The sequence below is a fragment of the Chlorocebus sabaeus genome, chromosome 21 (genome assembly GCF_047675955.1).
Source record: "Chlorocebus sabaeus isolate Y175 chromosome 21, mChlSab1.0.hap1, whole genome shotgun sequence".
Classification (NCBI taxonomy): Eukaryota; Metazoa; Chordata; class Mammalia; order Primates; family Cercopithecidae; genus Chlorocebus; species Chlorocebus sabaeus.
Genome location: NC_132924.1, coordinates 59,737,084 through 59,758,358, shown reverse-complemented (window position 1 = coordinate 59,758,358; position 21,275 = coordinate 59,737,084). Strand labels below are relative to the sequence as shown.

At 37.3% G+C, this 21,275-nt stretch overlaps 1 protein-coding gene across 1 annotated transcript; it reads right to left on the bottom strand.

Moving 5' to 3' along the window:
• Window positions 1-2,166: 2,166 nt before the first annotated feature.
• Window positions 2,167-21,275, bottom strand: SAMD9 (sterile alpha motif domain containing 9). Its single transcript, XM_007982155.3, has 2 exons — window positions 20,929-21,275; window positions 2,167-9,097 (listed from the first exon to the last, which is right to left on the bottom strand). The coding sequence occupies exon 2, from the start codon at window positions 9,087-9,089 to the stop codon at window positions 4,323-4,325; it is 4,767 nt and encodes a 1,588-aa protein (XP_007980346.3). The 5' UTR covers window positions 9,090-9,097; window positions 20,929-21,275; the 3' UTR covers window positions 2,167-4,322.

Genomic DNA, 21,275 nt, shown 5'->3' with positions numbered 1-21,275 from the left:
TTTTTGAATGCTGAGTTTGGAAATTATTGTGTACTACAATGACCTAATTAGTGGTTTCCAAAGGGACAGTTAAAAAAAAAAATCTGATGTCTTTCTACCCTAGGTTGTATCTGAACTGGGAAATAGAATGTGCAGCTTGAAAAGACCTTCAGGAGTTCTGTTCAATTGAGAACTGCTGGCCTGTGAAAGAGAAAATCATTAATATTTTAATCTCACCTTCTGTTATGGTCTGAATGTGTCTTCGCAAAATTTATATGTTGAAATGTAATCACGCTTGTGACAGTATTAAGAGGTGGAGCCTTCAGGAGGGGATTAAGTCATAAAAAGTTCAGGGAGTTGCCACAGGGATGGGGCTACACAGAGAGCCCCTACTAGGGCAATTTCTATTGGAGCAGTAGGAGTGGGGCCACTGCAGAAAGGCCCCACTAGGGCAATGCCCAACAGAGTTATGGGGTTGGGGTCACCACAGAAAGCCCCCACTGTGGCAATGTTTAGTGGAATTGTGGAGGCAGGACGATCTCTGAGATCCCAGACTTGTAAAGCCACCAGTGTGCAATGTGCAGTGCCAGCCTGAGAGAGCTTCAGGCTTCTCTTCAACCCCTAAGAGCTGCTGCGTGGGCTGCACCCAGCAAAGCCATGAAGGCAGTGCTGTCTGAGGGATTGGGGGCCCAACCTCCACGCCAGTGAGTGCATGAGGCATGGCATGGAGTCAAAGATTATTTGCAAACCTCAAAATTTAATATTGTTTGCTTTGTGTTTTGGACTTACTTGGGACTTGGGATCTTCTTTCCTGTTTCTCCCTTTTGGAACAGGAATGTTTATCCTATGCTTGTCCCACCATTGTAGTTGGAAACACACAACTTGTTTGATTTTACAGGCTCACATTTGGAAAGGAATTTGCCTTATGAAGAGTCATACCTTAAGTCTCACCCATAACTGATATAGATGGAACTCTAGACTTTAGACATTGGAGTTGGTGCTGGAACAAGTGAGACTTTTGGGGCTACTGGGATGGAATGAATGTATGTTGCATATGAGAAGAATATAAATTTAGGGAGTCAAAATGTGTCTCCCTCAAATTCATAGTTCTAAGGAAATATAAAACTAATAGGTAAAGCTAATTATGATAGATCAAGGTGCCTGTTAAATTGATTCCGCACAATTTAGGAATTTTTAAATTTTCCAAACGAAAACTCACACACATTTATTACACTGGTGTTCTTTAGAAAAGTGGGTCTGAATTAGTACAATATTAAAATTGACTTGTTTTCTGTTAAAAAATGTTAAAATTTAACTTTGGCTCTAAAATGATAAAAATCAGATACCAAAAGAAGTGATGAACCAAAATGCATATTTTCAAAGTAGGGTGTTTAAGAACCAATTTGACGGTTGACCTATAATAAAGACATAATAGAAGAGTTAACCGCATAGAGCAGGGGTCAACAAACTTCCTGTAAAGAGCCAGATAGTAAATGTTTTAGACTTTGTGGCCCATAGGGTTTCTGTGGCAGCTACACAGCTCTGTTGTTGTAGTCTAAAAGCAGCCATAGACGATACTTCAACAAATGAGCAGAGCTATGTTTCAATAAAACTTTATTTACAAAGACAAGCAGTAGGCTTGATTTGTGCCACAGGCCGTAGGTTGCCCACCGCTGGCACTGAGGAAATGAGGGCTTATCAAGAGGTTCTTTTGGAGAAAGTTCTCTCATACCCCTATGAGACCCTTCTCTCAAGCCTTGAGATAGGGGGCCCTCAAAAGTTTCACTTGAAGCGCTTTACCTGTGTCCCTCTGAATTTACAACACATGTTGTTCCCCGAACTGGAAATTACCTTCACTCTCTACCAATGGCAGAACAAACACCCATAAGTGTTTCCTGTTCCCCCAAGGGAGATCACGGGGGACAGAACATCTGCTTAAACTGGCTTAATTTGAGTTCAAAAGAATCACCCGGGAAGGTAGGACTCCAGAAGAGACAATTCTGTGTAGAGTGAACTGAAACCTGGGGCAGACTGGGAAGTGGCTTCAGAGAAAAACGTGACTGGACATTCTAATTGAAACTCCGTTTGACCAGAAGATTTCTTTCATGTTTTAAAAATTGAGCTGAAGTGAAATGAGGCAGGAACAGAAAGACAAATACTGCATGATTTCACTTAGATGTGGAATCTAAAAAAGCTAAACTCTTAGAAGCAGAAAGTTGAATGGTGGTTTCCAGGGTTGCAGGGGCAGTGGGGGAGGTAGTGGGAAATGAGATATTGGTCAAAGGGTACAAAGTTTTAGTTAGGAGGAATACATTTTGGAAATCTATTGTACAACACGATGATTATAGTTAATAAAAATGTATACTTGAAAATTGTTAAGAGAGTTGATTTTAAATGTTCTCATCACACACACAAGTGGGCTTGAGAGGTGATGGAGATATTAATTACCTTCATTTAGTCATTTCACAGTATACACCCATATCAAAACAAATACGCCAAACAAAACGCCCAGGCTGAACACCATAAATACATACAATTTTTATTTGTCAATTAAAAAGTAGCAATAAAGATTGAGCTCATAAATTATGGAGTTAAAATTTTATGCAGAAAAAAGGGAAAAACTTCCTCCAGTGAAAAAATTCTAATGAGATTTTGAAGACAGAAACAAATCACATTTTCTTGTTTTTGTTTTCCAAATGTTCTACAAGAGAAAATTTCAAAAGCACAATCAGTAAGAGAGAGAAAAGTATACATGTATCCAGCATGCAGCCATTGTTAACTCAGGACCAATCTTGTTTTGGTTCTACTTCCCTTTCACCACTCCTACACCCCAAACACAAAATTACTAATTCCAGATCATATTATTTATTTACAAATACTGTAGTATGTATCTATGAATGGCACAAACTCTTTGAAAAACATAACCATGGAATCATTATATCATCTAACAAATCAATAATAGAGTACCTTAATATCCTCAAATATCTAGTCTGTGTTCAAATTTTTCTGATTGCCTAATAATTGATTTTAGATTTTGCTCAAATTAGGATCTAAAGTCTATGTGTTTCACTTTAGTTGTTAAGTCCCTTATAATGTATAGATTCCCTAACCTTTTTTTGGTCCTTTGCAATTTCTTTCTTTCTTTTTTGGTTGAAGAAACCAGGTTTTTGTCCTGTGAATTTCTACTTTCTGGATATCACTGGTTGCATATTTGTTGTGGTGTTAGTAGGATTTTTTTTTTTAATTTCTTTTGAATTAAAAATAAGATCCAGAGACCTGATCAAATTCAGGTTTAATTATTTGGCAAGACCATCTCATGGGTGATATGTGCACTCCTATAGTACTTCCAGACCCATAATGTGTGGTCTTCCTCTGTGATGTTAATATTTATCAGGATTTGGGACAGTTTGAGAAATCCATTAGAAAGTTTTTTTTTTTTTTTTTTTTTTTTATCAGCTTTCTACTTAATGGTTTTGGCAGCCAATGATTACTGCCCATACCCATAATTTTATTAGGGGAAAATTACATTTTGATTACATATCTCTGGTTGTTTTTGTTCAAAACATAGGTTATATGTTAATCTGCCAGTACATTGGCATCTTCTGGATGAGAGACTCATTAGTCTTCTCACAAGAGTCCCTTTTGTTCATTATCTTGTGGAATTTGAGTGTGAGGTTTTTTTTTAAATTGTTTGTTTGGAGGGGAGTTGATAAGCTAATTAGCTATAGAGACAAATTTTATTTTTGCTTAACTGACTCTCACTGCATGAAAAGGCAATCTAATTCTCCAGCCTACTTTGGTAAGGTCTGATGACTTCTGTGGGCATGACCTTCAGAAGACTGGTTGGTCCTCTGTTTTGGAAGATCCTTGAGTGCCAAGTACATGACACATTGATGATCTGCTTAGTAAGAATAAATGTTGCTACTCAGTTTGAGAGGTTTTTGCTCTCTTTGAGAAATATTTTCCCAGACATTCTAATGTCTAAATGCCATTTGAGTAGACAGTCTTCTTCAATCAATGCCTGGTAAGAGTGGGGTTCTGTGTAGCCAGCTTATTACACTAACTTCTTCTGACTCCAGTCATAGCTCCTTATTATTTTGTCATCAATGGTGTTAACCAAACCAAGGAACACATTTGCTGCTTTTCATGTATTTCACTCCTTCCATTTTCACTCTTGTCTTTGTAGGACTAATAACATGTTTAAGAGGAAGTGAAATACTGCATGTACAGGTCTGAAGAGCTAGGGCTGTATCTATAACCTTGCCAGTTTAAAGCATCGATCTTGAGTTTAAAAAAATTAGGTGGTACTGAGACCAAATTCTTAGAGGAACAATATCAGACCCTTAAACAATTTCAATGTCATAAGCAAGTGGGCCTCCAATGGAAAATCCCAGGTAAAAAGACACCTTTTCTATGCTTCTGCCACTTCTAAGTTGACCTAAAAAAGTGGGAGTAATGGGTATTGTGATTTTTTCATTGATCCCATACTCTATGTATAAACAATTATTTTCAGCTCGACCTTGTAAACGAAGCAAAAGTTCTTGGACTTTTTCCTCCTTCCACACATCTCCACTCTGCCACAAGGAATTAATATCTAGTGTCTTTTCAAAGCACTGATCAATTTTTCCTTTGTGAACAAGTCTTTTCAGTCTTTTACCTTTTCCAAGAAAGAAATACGCAATTGGTTGCTTTGTACGATGCATATGTTTATATTGCCCCTTGAAAGAATTTTCCAGTGCTTGAGCATACTCTTTCATTTTTTGAGAATGTTGATCTAGTTGTTGATTTTCTGGCCAGAATAAGAGGGAAGCTAGAAAATAAGGTTCTGAAAACCGGTAAGTCAGTCCTATTGGTTGCAAGACTTCTCGAAGCTGATCTTTTAGTTTTTCAACTGGCTTTACTAATGTCGAGGTAGGTTTGATACAGGAGAGAATAATGTTGGCCAAGATGAAATTTAACTTTTCTTTTGCCTGGATTTTGACAGTGCATTGTTCTAAGAGAAAAGCATATTTGTTCACTATATATTCCATAGTGCTTATAGCATCCTCTTGACTTTTGATAAGATATTCCAAGAGCCCAGAAAACTTGTCTGCTTTTAAAGCTACTAGGCTTTTCCGGCATCTCTCTATTTGAAGTGGCTCACTGAACTTTGATCCAAGACCTATGTCTTGTGATTCTTCTAAGAGACAAAATATATCTGTATATTTCTTAAAATATACGGCCACCTTTCTCCGAGTTTTGGCCTCTTCATTTTGCTTAATGTTGTTCCTGGGTTTTAGCAGGACAAAGTATTCATCAAAAAAATCAAAGGACTTTTTCAAAGAAAATTTCAATTTAGTTAAATAAGGAATATAGTTTTTGAGGGCTAATTTATATTCATCATTTTGATCCCCTGGAATATCACCACTTCCTGATACAAAATTGACCATATCTCTTTTAGATAGCTCATTTTTATTATCAAAAAAAGGAATGAGCTGGAGAATTTGGATTGTGTAAAGCCCAACTTCTATCTCTCCTTGATAACCAGCGATATTGTAAGTATCATACCTCCTTTTTGACTTCTGATACAACCTTTCCTTCACTTCATACTCTCTATATTCACTTTGCTGTTGAGATTCTTTGAATGCACCTGAGGCCTGTTCTGCTAAATTCAAAAGAGCAGTTAGATCATCAACTGAAATGTTTCTGTTTCTTCCGTTTTCCTCTATCCACCATCTTATTTTACTTTTGTAGACTTGACCCAGTGTATCTGAGATATAAGAATTGTCAGGTTCTATGATTTTTGCTTGTTTTGCCCAGTTTAGAGCATTGCCAAAGTCCTTCTTTTTAATGTAGAAATGTCTTGCCAACGCTTGGCATATGAATGCATTTGGGTTGAATCGATGGATACCTTCAAGCAATACAGCTTCAACTGCTTCATTTCCTTCATCTTTATGTAATGCTTCAATAAATGGGGAAAACCAATTTCCTGTTTCACCTTCATGTTCATTGCGGTGTCTTGTGAGTAGGAGTGTGTGCATATCTTGCAAAAATTTGCTTTTTCCCATACCAGTATCGAAGAACAAATTCTCAGTTAGCATATCCAACATAATTTGACTTTTATTCAGGTGATAGCTTTTCTTCAATTCTTCCAGTGAGAACTTTGCAATCAAAGAGTGAATGATGCGTACTCCACAGTAGTTCCCACATTCGATGACCTCTGTTTTTATCAGAATTGTAGAGTAGGTGCCCATCTTGTCTTCAAATTTTTCTGTCCCCCAGAAAGCCTTCTTGTTTCCAATTCCTAAGAATCTTTCACACTGTGATAGTGAAATGGTGGTATCAGGCACATATGAATTAAGAAGAGCCAGAAAAGAAAAGAGCTTTGCTTCCTTGGTAAAAATATTCTGCCCTTTCAGGATATTCCGGACCACATTTTCTATGTATTCTTTATTAAAATTGGTTTTCATGATCATAAAGGAATAAAAATCCTCAAAATTTTTATGCTGTTCTTTGATTTCTTTCAATTTAAGCTCGAAAGCTCTCTGTTCTTTGGGAGAGAGTTGCTGTATTACGGCAATGCTGTCTGGGATCCTTGCACTTTTTTCAGGATTTTGTGATCTCATACAATTTAGGATAATCACCAGAGGTTTTTCATATCGAATGTACTTTTTAGCTATAACTGTTTGAATAGAGTACTGCAGAAGATAGACATTATCTTGTTCTTCAAAATCATCAACAAGGAGCAGTACAGGTACATATTCCTGTCGGTTCATTGCCCCATAGGTGATTAAATTGGTTACCTGTTCTCCAATTTCAGAAAAATCCACTGTCTTGTTTTTTAGCACAGCACATCTGAATTTTTTCCTTAGGTCCCAGAGAATGTGCATAGCCAAGGTAGTTCCCCCACAGCCTGGATGATGATACAGGTGAATAATTTTGGTACATGTTGGTTTAGAAGAATCTGCGCAGTTTTGAATCATTGCTTCAAGTCTTTCATATTTATCCCTTTTGACAAAAGGTGAAGAATAACTTTCAGAAGAGAAGTAGAAGTTCCACCATGACACTTTGCCACCTCGATAGAAGTCTTCCTCTTTTGATGCCTTGAATTCAAGGAATTTATTTTTGTCCGTCTCTAACAGTGTACCCTCACATTCATTTTCACAGATAATTTCCAGAGAAGTCATGATATCTTCTTCTTTTTTCAGAAGGACAGTCGATAAGCCAATAGATGGTAAAAGTCTTTTTGAAGATTGAGTCACAGATTTTAGTTTAAGAATAGTGCCATTGATCTCTTCAAGGCTTAAAGCAGAAATACATTGGCTTGAAATTTCATCTTGGTGTTTTATTAATCTTGCTTCAAGTAGATCTTTCCATCCCTGAAATATGTGTGGCTGTGCACAAATACACAGTATATTTTCTATTCCTTTGAGATCCTGGTAGAAAGCACAGAAAGTCTCAATGAGGGGATCTCTTGGGTCATCCACAGAGGATAGTAATAGAAACACCACCAAAAACTTCCCTCTTGGCATTATGTCTTCATGGGTAAGAAATGAAATCAGTTTCCTGACATCAGAAGCTCTTTCTCTTTGCCAGGAACTTGGATCAAAGGGTTTATATTTTTCACTGTCAAGGTCTGACCTGCCATTGCAGAAAATCCAGCTTGGTTGATGGTAAAGATTCAGAGTAGAAATCTTCTCATTTGGTGTGGTTTTCCCTTCTACATACATACTTGGAAAGTGAAGGTTTGCTACTCGGCTTGCTTTGTAATCTTGGACCACTCCATTGATGTTAGACTCAGGATCGAACTCCAACACAGCAAACCATTTAATTTCCTTCAGGAAATCTAAGTGTTTTGTTTGATCTGGGTGACATTTATTTGTTACAAGAATGTACTGTTCATAGTATGAATTATCTAACAAATCTTGATTTCCTGTCAATAATTTAACCAACTTTGGTCCCTCCCTTTCTTTTTTATTTGTTTTTGCTCTGAATTTTTCTTCTGCTGCTTTTCTGGACTCTGCCAGTCTTTTAAAATCTGCTTTAAATGTTCTGAAATCAGCTTTATTTTTCATAATGTCCTTAGAGCTGGTCCCATCTCGCAGAAATACTGAGAATTTTTTACTTTGTTCCCATGTTTTGTTGTTGTAATTTTGAATTTTAATCTGGAAATAATCATATTGGCATTCAGAGAACTGTGGAATAATGTCCACTTCAATAACAAATCTGTCAGATAAAGTACTATTTGGCAGTAAAACTTCCACAAATCTTGGCTCTCGAATGCACTTCTTTGCTTGTTGGACCTGATGGTCTTCAAAATACTTGTTTATCATCAGATTGAAATGGTTAATGAGGGCTTCCTTGGTATCACTGGTGACTTTGACACCAACAATTTTCCCATGGGGTTTGTCTTTGACTCCAAAATGAATAGTGCCATTGGTACGTGAATTCATACAAGCTGAAGCAAATCGGAAAACCTCATTGCTAAATTTCATCTTAACATCCTCTTCTGTGGCTGTTTCTGTATTTGTGAAGGCTTTGAATTCATGTATCGGATCAATGAGATTGCCTGGTCCTGTTTCAGGCTGTAGAATAAAATCCAACTTGTAACGATATGGATTACTGAATTCATCAAATGGGTATGATACACATGTCAGGTCTATGGATGGTTGCCTTTCCTTTGTATAATCTATTTTATCTTCTATGAGCTCAACTTTTAGTGACTCAGAAACTTTAGCAATTGTACTCATTGTAGATGGATTAGCCATATCTGGGTTCTCTTTATCCTTTTGTTTTTGCTTTGAAGTTTCTCTACTTTCCTTTTGAGACACGGTTTGGTCTTTAGGAGCATTTTTACTGGGCTTTCTCATCTTAGATGTCTGAATTGAATCTTCAATGGCTGTTTTCTGCAATTCTTTGAATAGTTCTTCTATTTGAATAGCTGGTCCATGTGTGATGCCCATATCAACAAGATGTTCTTTTTTTAACCACTTCAACACTGCTCCATTCACATCTTGTCCAGTCAAAATTTCCCTGTGTTTTTGGTCAATCTTGTGACTTTCTAACCACCTATTTACATCCTCTTTGGTCCAATCATCTGTATTTTGTGGAAGGTTCAGTTGCTTTGCCATTCTGATACCTACATGTAGAAAAAGAAAAATTATTTAGTATTATTAAAAGTAAAATTTTGACACAATCGATTTTAGTAGATAATATATACATAATTTTCAAAATTTAGAAAGTTAAATAGGATATGCCAATGAATTATCTCTTGAGAGAACATGACTGTTACCAGTTTCCTCTGCATCCCTCCAGAGAAAGAATATCAAATACAACCACATGATCACCCTTTTCCCACATAAATTGTGGCATACTATACATAATTCTCTGGCTTCATTCACTCAGTAAATTTTGGGAATGCTTCCAGTCAGTATATATAGAGATAGTTTATCCTTATTAATGATTGTTTGCTATAATGTGTGTTTGCTGTATTATTTAAGAACATTCAATTCTGATATAGAAAATAAGGAAAAAGAAGGATATTTGAAACTGAGTTAGAATCAAGTTTGTAAGATATATCATGATAGACATAGATAAGGTAAATAGAGCATATGAGTATTAAACATAGTTAGAAAGGGATGTAAGAACCAAACAGTAAATATTCATGAGACACACGTGAAGCACTTGCTGTTTTTGAGGTCTTAATTGGGTTACTTATTTGGTGACACCCATTCTAATAATTTGTGTTCTCCATTGAAGAAATATCAGTAAAATCCATCGTAGCTTACCAGGCTAATGACCTTTATCTGTGGCCAGGCATACTAATCCCTCTGCATTTCTCTGATTAGAGCAAGTGTATGTCATTGACCCATGACTTCTTCCATCTGCCGAGCCCCTTTAAACAGACCTCAACTCTGGTTCTCAAAATTGAACAGTCAGTGGAGAATGCCGAAACATCAGAGAGGAAGAGAGAAGATATATTAACTAGCACAACTGAGATAATGAGATCCTTCTACTCTTCTTGTTCTTTATCCAAGATGTGTTGCCCACCTCTTTGTTGTTGTTGTTGGGTATTTTAATTTTTTTTTTTTAAGATGAAGTTTTGCTCTTGTTGCCCAGGTGGAGTGCAATGGTACCATCTTGGCTCATTGCAACCTCTGCCTCCTGGGTTCAAGTGATCCTCCTGCCTCCTCCTCCCAAAGTGCTGGGATTACAGGTGTGAGCCACTGCGCCTGGCCTTGTTGTGTATTTTAATTGATTTTAAAAAATATGTCCTTCAAGCATCTTAATTTTGTCTGTGAGCTGTTCTGCTCCGTGTCATCTGGAATAGCTTGCTGAGTAGTGAACTTGTTGGCTACCGTTGTATTAAAGTAATTTTTCACATGATGATTGATAAGAGCTGATTCCTGAGCAATAACTCATGGCATAATTATTTAGTTTGCAAATTTGCAGACTACTATCCAAAAAATTAATGTCAATCTAGGCTACACAAATATAGCAATGGTTAGAAAAAATGAAATGCAAATAATAATAGTCAGCTTTAAGTATGATCCAAAACTGTGAGTCATTTTAATGAACTAAACTTTCATTTGTCATGGGAGGCATCAAATTAAATAATGGAGGCAGCCTGGGGAATTATGGCAGATAAATTATTATATAGGCCCATGTTCATGAAATAACACACAGAAATATTGCTTTCTAGTGGCAGAGACAAACTCAGGATTAGGATTTATGTTCCTTTCAAGTGAATATGCCAGAGCCATGGTCCAAGGTTTAAGCTATTATTTTTTTCATTATGTAACTGCGGTATGCACAGAAAGTGAATAAGCAACATAACCTTACAGCTATATCAATACAAAATAGGCAAAGATAGGCAATATCTTGGCTGCGATTTTGTACTATAATTTTATAAGATTTTACAATTGGGGAAGTTAGGTAAAGAGTACACAGAATATCAAATTATTTCTTGCAACTACATATGAATCTACAATAATCTCAAATAAAATGTTACTCAAAAAATAAAAAACTGCTATGGTATCCATTAAAGAGAAAAATATTTAGAACCGAGCAGTAATAAAAATGCTGCATATAAAAAGTTGTAAGGAACAATGTCTACAATACTTGGAGAAATATGTATAGCCTTGTATGTATTTATAAAAATGGAAGAATGGGTGTGCCCTGCCGTGCACCTGTGTGGCTAAGACCCCTGCTGCATGTGTGCATGGGTGTGACCCACACCCGCATATTTTGTCTGGGGGACTGCAAGTACCTTCAGCCATTCTCCCTTCACACACACGGACACAGTGTCACCTCCTCAAGCCATAGGGTGCCAGGTCTAAAGCACAGGGCCGGGTTTCAAGATGGCCAAATAGGAACAGCTCCAGTCTATAGCTTCCAGTGTGAGTGATGAAGAAGATGGGTGATTTCCGCATTTTCAACTGAGGTACCAGGTTCATCTCACTGGGGCTTGTTGGACAGTGGGTGTAGTCCATGGAGTGTGAGCTGAAGCAGGGGAGGGCATCACATCACCCAGGAAGTGCAAGTGGTTGGGAAATTCCCTTTCCTAGCCAAGGGAATGGGTACTGGGACAGATGGTACTTGGAAAATTTGGACACTCCCACCCTAATACTGCACTTTTCCAATGGTCTTAGCAAATGGCACACCAGAAGATTATATCCTGCACCTGGCTCAGAGGGTCCCACACCCATGGAGCCTCACTCACTGCTAGCACAGCAGTCTCAGATCGAACTGCAAGGCAGCAGCAAGGCTAGGGGAGCGGCGTCTGCCATTGCTGAGGATTGAGTAGGTAAACAAAGTGGCCAGGAACCTCGAACTGGGTGGAACCCACTGCAGCTCAAGGAGGCCTGCCTGCCTCTGTAGACTCCACCTCTGTGGGCAGGGCATAGCTGAACAAAAGGCAGCAGAAACTCCTGCAGACTGGGAGACACCTCCCATTAGGGGCCTACCGACACCTCATACAGCCGGGTGCCCCTCTGAGACGAAGCTTCCAGGGGAAGGATCAGGCAGCAACATTTACTGTTCTACAATATTTGCTGTTCTGCAGCCTCCGCTGGTGATACCCAGGCAAACAAGGTCTGGAGTGAACCTCCAGCAAACTCCAACGGATCTGCAGCTGAGGGTCCTGACTGTTAGAAGGAAAACTAACAAACAGAAAGGACATCCACACCAAAACCCCATCTGTATGTCACTATCATCAAAGACCAAAGGTAGATAAAATCACAAAGATGGGGAGAAACCAGAGCAGAAAAGCTGAAATTCTAAAAATCAGAGCGCCTCTTCTCCTCCAAAGGAATGCAGCTCCTCACCAGCAATGGAGCAAAGCTGGACAGAGAATGACTTTGACGAGTTGAGAGAAGCAGGCTTCAGATGATCGGTAATAACAAACTTCTCTGAGCTAAAGGAGGATGTTCAAACCCATCACAAAGAAGTTAAAAACATTGAAGAAAGATTAGACGAATGGCTAACTAGAATAAACAGCATAGAGAAGACCTTAAATGACCTGATGGAGCTGAAAACCATGGCACAAGAACTACATGTCACATATACAAGCTTCAGTAGCCAATTTGATCAAGTGGAAGAAAGGGTATCAGTGATTGAAGATCAAATGAATGAAATTAAGTGAGAAGAGAAGTTTAGAGAAAAAAGAGTAAAAAGAAACAAACAAAGCCTCCAAGAAATATGGGATTATGTGAAAAGACCAAATCTACATCTGATTGGTGTACCTGAACGTGACGGGGAGAATTGAACCAAGTTGGAAAACACTGTTCAGGATATTATCCAGTAGAACTTCCCCAACCTAGCAAGGCAGGCAGACATTAAAATTCAGGAAATACAGAGAATGCCACAAAGATACTCCTTGAGAAGAGCAACTCCAAGACACATAATTGTCAGATTCACCAAAGTTGAAATGAAGGAAAAAATGTTAAGGGCAGCCAGAGAGAAAGATTGGGTTACCCACAAAGGGAAGCCCATCAGATTAACAGTGGATCTCTTGGCAGAAAATCTACAAGCCATAAGAGAATGGGGGCCAATATTCAACATTCTTAAGGAAAAGAATTTTCAACCCAGAATTTCATATCCAGCCAAACTAAGTTTCATAAGTGGAGAAATAAAATCCTTTACAGACAAGCAAATGCTGAGAGATTTTGTCACCACCAGTCCTGCTACACAAGAGCTCCTGAAGGAAGCAGTAAACATGGAAAGGAACGACTGGTACCAGCCACTGCAAAAACATGTCAAATTGTAAAGACCATCAATGCTAGGAAGAAACTGCATCAACTAATGAGCAAAATAACCAGCTAACCTCATAATGACAGGATGACATTCACACATAACAATATTAACCTAAAGTGTAAATGGGCTAAATCGTCCAGTTAAAAGACACAGACTGGCAAATTGGATAAAGAGTCAAGACCCATCAGTGTGCTGTATTCAGGAGACCCATCTCATGCATAGAGGTACACATAGGCTCAAAATAAAGGGATGGAGGAAGATCTACCAAGCAAATGGAAAACAAAACAAAACAAAACAAAAAGCAGGGGTTGCAATCCTAGTCTCTGATAAAACAGACTTTAAACCAACAAAGATCAAAAGAGACAAGGCCATTACATAACTGTAAAGGGGTCAATTCAAGAAGAAGAGCTAACTATCTCAAATATATATGCACCCAATACAGGAGCACCTAAATTCATAAAGCAAGTCCTTAGAGACCTACAAAGAGACTTAGACTCCCATACAATAATAATGGGAGACTTCAACACCCCACTGTCAACATTAGACAGATCAATGAGACAGAAAGTTAACAAGGATATCCAGGACTTGAACTCAACTCTGCACAAAGTGGACCTAATAGCCATCTACAGAACTCTCCACCCCAAATCAACAGAATATATATTCTTCCCAGCACCACATCACACTTATTCCAAAGTTGACCACATAGTTGGAAGTAAAGTACTCCTCAACAAATGTAAAAGAATAGAAATTATAACAAACTGTCTCTCAGACCACAGTGCAATCAAATTAGAACTCAGCATTAAGAAACTCACTCAAAACTGCTCAACTTCATGGAAACTGAATAACCTGCTCCTGAACGACTACTGTGTACCTAATGAAACGAAAGCAGAAATAAAGATGTTCTTTGAAACCAGTGAGAACAAAGACACAGCATACCAGAATCTCTGGGACACATTTAAAGCAGTGTGTAGAGGGAAATTTATAGCACTAAATGCCCGCAAGAGAAAGCAGGAAAGATCTAAAATTGACACCCTAACATCACAATTAAAACAACTACAGAAGCAAGAGCAAACACATTCAAAAGCTAGCAGAAGGCAAGAAATAACTAAGATCAGAGCAGAACTGAAGGAGATAGAGACACAAAAAAACCCTCCAAAAAATCAATGAATCCAGGAGTTGGTTTTTTGAAAAGATCAACAAAATTGATAGACCGCTAGCAAGATTAATAAAGAAGAAAAGAGAGAAGAATCAAATAGATGCAATAACAAATGATAAAGGAGATATTACCACCGATCCACAGAAATCCAAACTACCATCAGAGAATACTGTAAAAACCTCTATGCATATAAACTAGAAAATCTAGAAGAAATGGATAAATTCCTGAACACATATACCCTCCCAAGACTAAGCCAGGAAGAAGTTAAATCCCTGAATAGACCAATAACAGGTTCTGAAATTGAAGCAACAATTAATAGCCTACCAACCAAAAAAAGTCTAGGACCAGATGGATTCACAGTCAAATTCTACCAGAGGCACAAAGAGGAGCTGGTACCATTCCTTCTGAAACGATTCCGATCAATAGAAAAAGAGGGAGTCCTCCCTAATGCATTTTATGAGGCCAGCATCATCCTGATACCAAAGCCTGGCACAGACACACACAAAAAAAGAGAATTTTAGACTAATATCCCTGATGAACATCGATGCAAAAATCCTCAATAAAATGCAAACCGAATCCAGCAGCACATCAAAAAGCTTATCCACCAAGATCAAATTGGCTTCATCCCTGGGATGCAAGGCTGGTTCAACATATGCAAATCAATAAATGTAATACATCATATAAACAGAACCAAAGATAAAAACCACATGATTCTCTCAATAGATGCAGAAAATGCCTTTGACAATATTCAACAGCACTTCATGCTAAAAACTCTCAATAAACTAGGTATTGATGGGACATATCTCAAAATAATAAGAGCTATTTATGACAAACCCACAGCCAATATCATAATGGCAAAAACTGGAAGCATTCCCTTTGAAAACTGGCACAAGACAGGGATGTCCTCTCTCACCACTCCTATTCAGCATAGTGTTGGAAGTCCTGACTAGGGCAATCAGGCAGGAGAAAGAAATAAAGGGTATTCAGTTAGGAAAGAAGGAAGTCAAATTGTCCCTGTTTGCAGATGACATGATTGTATGTTTAGAAAACCCCATCATCTCAGACCAAAATATCCTTAAACTGATAAGCATCTTCAGTCAAGTCTCAGGATACAAAATCAATGTGCAAAAATCAAAAGCATTCCTATACACCAAAAACAGAGAGCCAAATCATGAGTGAACTCTCATTCACAATTGCTTTAAAGAGAATAAAATACCTAGAATCCAACTTACAAGGGATGTGAAAGGCCTCTTCAAGGAGAACTACAAACCACTGCTCAATGAAATAAAAATAAAATAAAAGAATAAAATAAAATAAGAATTAAAAAAAGAATAAAATAAAATGTAAGAAAAAATAAAATAAAATAAATGAAATAAAAGAGGACACAAACAAACAAAAGAACATTCCATGCTCATGGATAGGAAGAATCAATATCATGAAAATGGCCATACAACCCAAGGTAATTTATAGATTCAATGACATCCCCATTAAGCTACCAATGACTTTCTTCACAGAATTGGAAAAAACTACTTTAAAGTTCATATGGAACCAAAAATAAGAGCCCATAATGCCAAGACAATCCTAAGCCAAAAGAACAAACCTGGAGGCATCACACTACCTGACTTCAAACTATACTACAAGGCTACAGTAACCAAAACAGCATGGTACTGGTACCAAAACAGAGATATACACCAATGGAACAGAACAGAGCCCTCAGAAATAATACCACATATCTACAGCCATCTGATCTTTGACAAACCTGACAAAAACAATAAATGGGGAAAGGATTCCCTATTTAATAAATGGTGCTGGGAAAACTGGCTAGCCATATGTAGAAAGCTAAAACTGGATCCTTTCCTTACACCTTATACAAAAATTAATTCAAGATGGATTAAAGACTTAAATGTTAGGCCTAAAACCATAAAAAACCTAGAAGAAAACCTAGGCAATACCATTCAGGACATAGGCATGGGCAAAGACTTCATAACTAAAACACAAAAAGCAATGTCAACAAAAGCCAAAACTGACAAACTAAAGAGCTTCTGCACAGCAAAAGAAACTACCATCAGAGTGAACAGGCAACTTACAGAATGGGAGAAAATTTTTACAATCTACCAATCTCACAAAGGGCTAATATCTGGAATCTACAAAGAACTTAAACAAATTTACAAGAAAATATCAAACGACCCCATCAAAAAGTGGGCAAAGGACAAGAACAGACACTTTTCAAAAGAGGACATTTATGCAGCCAACAGACACATGAAAAAATGCTCATCATCACTGGCCATCAGAGAAATGCAAATCTAAACCACAATGAGATACTATCTCACACCAGTTAGAACGGCGATCATTAAAAAGTCAGGAAACAACAGATGCTGGAGAGGATGTGGAGAAATAGGAATACTTTTACACTATTGGTGGGACTGTAAACTAGTTCAACCATTGTGGAAGACAGTGTGGCGATTCCTCAAAGATCTAGACCTAAAAATACCATTTGTCTCAGTCATATACCATTTACTGGGTATATATCCAAAGGATTATAAATCATGTTGCTATAAAGACAAATGCACATGTATGTTTATTGTGGCAGTATTCACAATAGCAAAGACTTGGAACCAACCCAAATGTCCATCAATGATAGACTGGATTAAGTAAATGTGGCACATATACACCATGGACTACTATGCAGCCATAAAAAAGGATGAGTTCATGTCCTTTGTAGGGACATGGATGAAGCTGGAAACTATCATTCTGAGCAAACTATAGCAAAGACAGAAAACCAAACACCACGTGTTCACACTCACAGGTGGGAAGTGAACAATGAGAATAGTAGGACACAGGGTGATGAACATCACACACCGGGCCTGTTGTGGGGTGGGGGAAGGGGGGAGGGATAGCATTAGGAGATATACCTGATGTAAATGATGAGTTAATGGGTGCAGCACACCAACATGGCACATGTGTACATATGTAACAAACATGCATGTTGTGCATATGTACCCTAGAACTTAAAGTATAATTTAAAAAAAGGAAGAATGACTGAAAAGTATGAACTAAATGCCAATTTAATAAATTCAAAGAAGAACAACAGAATAAACCTGAAATAAGAAGAAAGAAAAAAATAAAGATAAAAGTAGAAATTTATAAAATGGAAAACAAAATGACAAGAGAGACTTAATGAAGTCCAAGAGATAAAAAGTAATAAAATTGACACATCCATGGAATGATTAACTAAAAAATAAAATAAGCAATATTAATTAAATTAACAATTTAATCAATTAGTTCAATTAATAATTCAAATAATTATTCAATTAATAAAATAAGCAATATTAGATACAAGTAAACAATATTAGATACTTTAAAAATGAAAGGGTTTGGATGTTATTCCAACCAACTTTAACTGAATAAATTGAAAACTGAGATTAATTAGCAAATTCTTAAAAAATACAGCTTACCAAACTGACTCTAGAAGAAACTGAAGGAGTCTCAGTTTCAGGATGTAGGAGATCACAAAAGGCCACCTACTCACCCACTGCAACAATGAGAACAAAATCCAAAAAACTGCAAAACTCATATTTTTAAGTAATCACAAAGTCATCAATAGACCAGATGACAAGGACAGGATGAACTAAAATTCCAGAGAGGAAAAGATTCCTGTCTAGGTAAGCTTTGGGGGCATTTGTTGATTTGGGGTTGGGTTTAAGGATTAGACTTGGCCTACTGGGAGGAGGAGAAACCAGCGGGGATTTTGGTAGTCACAGAGGCGGGTGTAATGAAGTGCAATTAGATGTGTTCCAAAATCTTTACTATAATGGATATGCAAAGTAAAATGACAACAAGATAATATTACATGCCTACTAGAGTGGCTAAAATTAAAGACTGGTAACGCCAAATGTTGGTGAAGATGTGGAGTCAATGGAGCTCTCATACATTGCCTGTTGGAATGTACATTGTTTTAGCCACTTTAAGAAGCTATCAGTTTTTGTGAAGTTAAATATATACCTACCCTTTGGATCTGCAATTCTCATGAAAACGATTAAAGTACTGATACAGGCAACAACATGAAAGAATCTCACATCATACTGTGTGAAATAAGCCAGTTACAACAGAAAACATATTGTAGAATTCTACTTATATAGTTTAAGAATAGGCAAAAGTAATATATCGTAGAAGTCAGAATGATGTTGGGGGTAGATATTTTCTGGGAAGGAACACAAGGAAAACTTCTGGGGTGATGGAAATATTTTATATCTTGATATGGGTAGTGGTTGCACAGGTAAGTACATATAAAAATTTCATAGAGGCTTACCCTTAAGTTTGTTCATTGTATGTAAGTTATGCCATATTTAAAAAGCCAATAATGCCTCCAAAATACATTAGAAAATAAATAAACAGATGAATAAAATAAAAGAGACACTTGCATAAAAAAGATGATGGTGTGTTATGAACCAAGGATAATTGTGAATTCAATGGTATGTGAGGTCCTCAAGTTTTGCTAGGTGTTTATTATTGCAGCCTCAGATTATGAACTTTTGACTTCTGCATCCGACTCAGTGTTGATTCATACTGGTTTTAGAGTTATCTAAAACTGACTACACCCTCGTCTAGTGACCGTTCTATCTAAGTCACTTTCTTGTATCCATTTGCTGAGTCACATCTACTCCACCCTATGAAAGTATGCTCCCTTTTGTTACACCCACACTATTTAACATAAAGCAGGGGTCCCTGATTATTCTGCTGCTAGTGTGCCCTGGCTCCTGAGGCCTCATACCCATGACTCTCATCCCCCATCTTGCCCCATCCCACTGGTACCCTTTTCCTGGGGTTTCCCTGACTTCCTTCATCAACTGGAACCTTTCACAGTTTTACAGACACAGTCACAGTCCTTACTCTCTGGGTGATATGTCATAAACTAGATTATGAGAACGAGTGGTGAATTAGATGGATTATTTGATTTATGCAAGAACTGCATACCATTATATGTAAAAACATAAAGTCAGGTTCTCATATAAGAATGTGGGAGATGGAGAACTGGGCCTGAACATTTGGTTGGGAAAGTAAGCAAATAATAAAGAAGTGACTTTTGACTGTTTTCTCTACTAGAGAGATTATGAATATTTCAAATGTCATTGAACAGGTTACACTTTCACGCTTCTTCCCCTAAAGCTTTTGTCAGATTATTGATAGCTGTACCTTTCAATAAATTATTTTTTACAAATTGTTGATGATGTCACTCTTCAAGAAAATAATATGCCACCATTCATAGGTATTTATGCCACTGTTCATAGATATTTTACATATTTATGATTTCTTTATATCCTCTCTTGTTCCAAAATGTTTTTTAGGTGAAATATTTAGAAAGTAATACAGGATCACACATATATTAAAACTGTTAAGTAAAGAAATCATGGGGAAGGCTAAATAATGGTAGGGGGAAAAAGGTGAAATCATGGAGTAAAATTAGTGCCTAAAATTACTGGTTTTGATACTGTATACTTTAAAAACTGACCTGAAAATTTGGTTCTGAGAATCTTAGCAGGAAACACTATTTGTTACCGATTGAACCCACATACATTTTTTTAACTCTAGTTGGTGTTAAACTGTAGGGTTTGTTAACTTTTCTAAAGGCAGCTGAAGGTCAGGCCTTCATTCAGAAATGTGATCCCCCAACCCTCTTGCATTATCTTAGTGTTTCCTTCAGGGAGAAATTAGACATAAGCCTAGTATTTTTGCCAGGCACATAAAGCTGCCATAATTTCAAAGACTTCCCATAGTAGTCTATCTGTCTGTCTGTCTTCCTATACATGTCATCCAACAACAGTATTTGAGAAACTCTCAGAGAACTTTGTTTTCTGGAAGCTACTTATTTCTTAGAGTAGATGGTGGAAGGTATATTTGATTAAGGTAAAGTACTTTTAAGTTTTCATTACCTGTTCTTTATCTATTTTTCCTTTTTCTTTTTCTTTTTCTTTTTTTTTTTCTTTGAGACACGGTCTCATTCTGTTGCCTATGCTGGAGTGCAGTGGTGCAATTATAGCTCACTGTAACCTTAAATTCTCAGGCTCAAGCAATCCTTCTGCCTCAGCCTCCAAAGCAGCTAGGACTACAGCTGTGTGCCAGCACATCCAGCTTTTTTTTTTTTTTTTTTTTTTGGTAGGAATCTTGCTAGGTAGGGTCTTGCTATGTTGCCCAAGCTAATTTTGAATTCCTGGCCTTAAACAATTCTCATGTCCTTGCCTTCCAAAGTGCTCAAATTATAGGCTACCGCACCTGGCCTGTTTGTTCTTTCTCAAGATGCTGTTATGCCTTGGGAGACTTCATCAATAAAAGTGTCTGTAGTTTTCAACTGCATCTTTAATGAAACGTATGACTAATTTTTCAACTAATACAAAGCAGGCTCCTGTCAGAGCAACAAATAGTCTCGAATTTCTAGGCTTAGAATACTATTTTTTGTTTTGAGGTATATTTAAATCTTCTAATTAAAAAGTATATTTCTTTCTATTCAATAAAATGCTGCTATAGATAGTAAGAACAATATTAATAATAGATATTTTACTTACCCAGATAGTCTTGCAAATTTCTTTTACATGTATGTGGGGAAAACCATCTCTTTTGGTGCTGAAAATATCTGATGTGTTTGTTTTCTTCCTCCTGCGATGCTAGAGAAAAGTATTTTCCTCATTCTGGTTTTAACGGAAGTCTATGTGTTATCTGCTTCTATCTCATAGCAAGCTCTAATTGGCTCAGAAACAACAGGGCATGCTTAACAATTGGGAAGTTGGGGGAAGGAAGAACGTAGGTTTGGTTTCAGTTTCATTTCTCAGATCTGAAATTATAACATGGCCTTTTCTATCTGAAATGCTTTTTTATAAGCTATGGCTCTATACCACCTTCTGGTCTGCTTGGT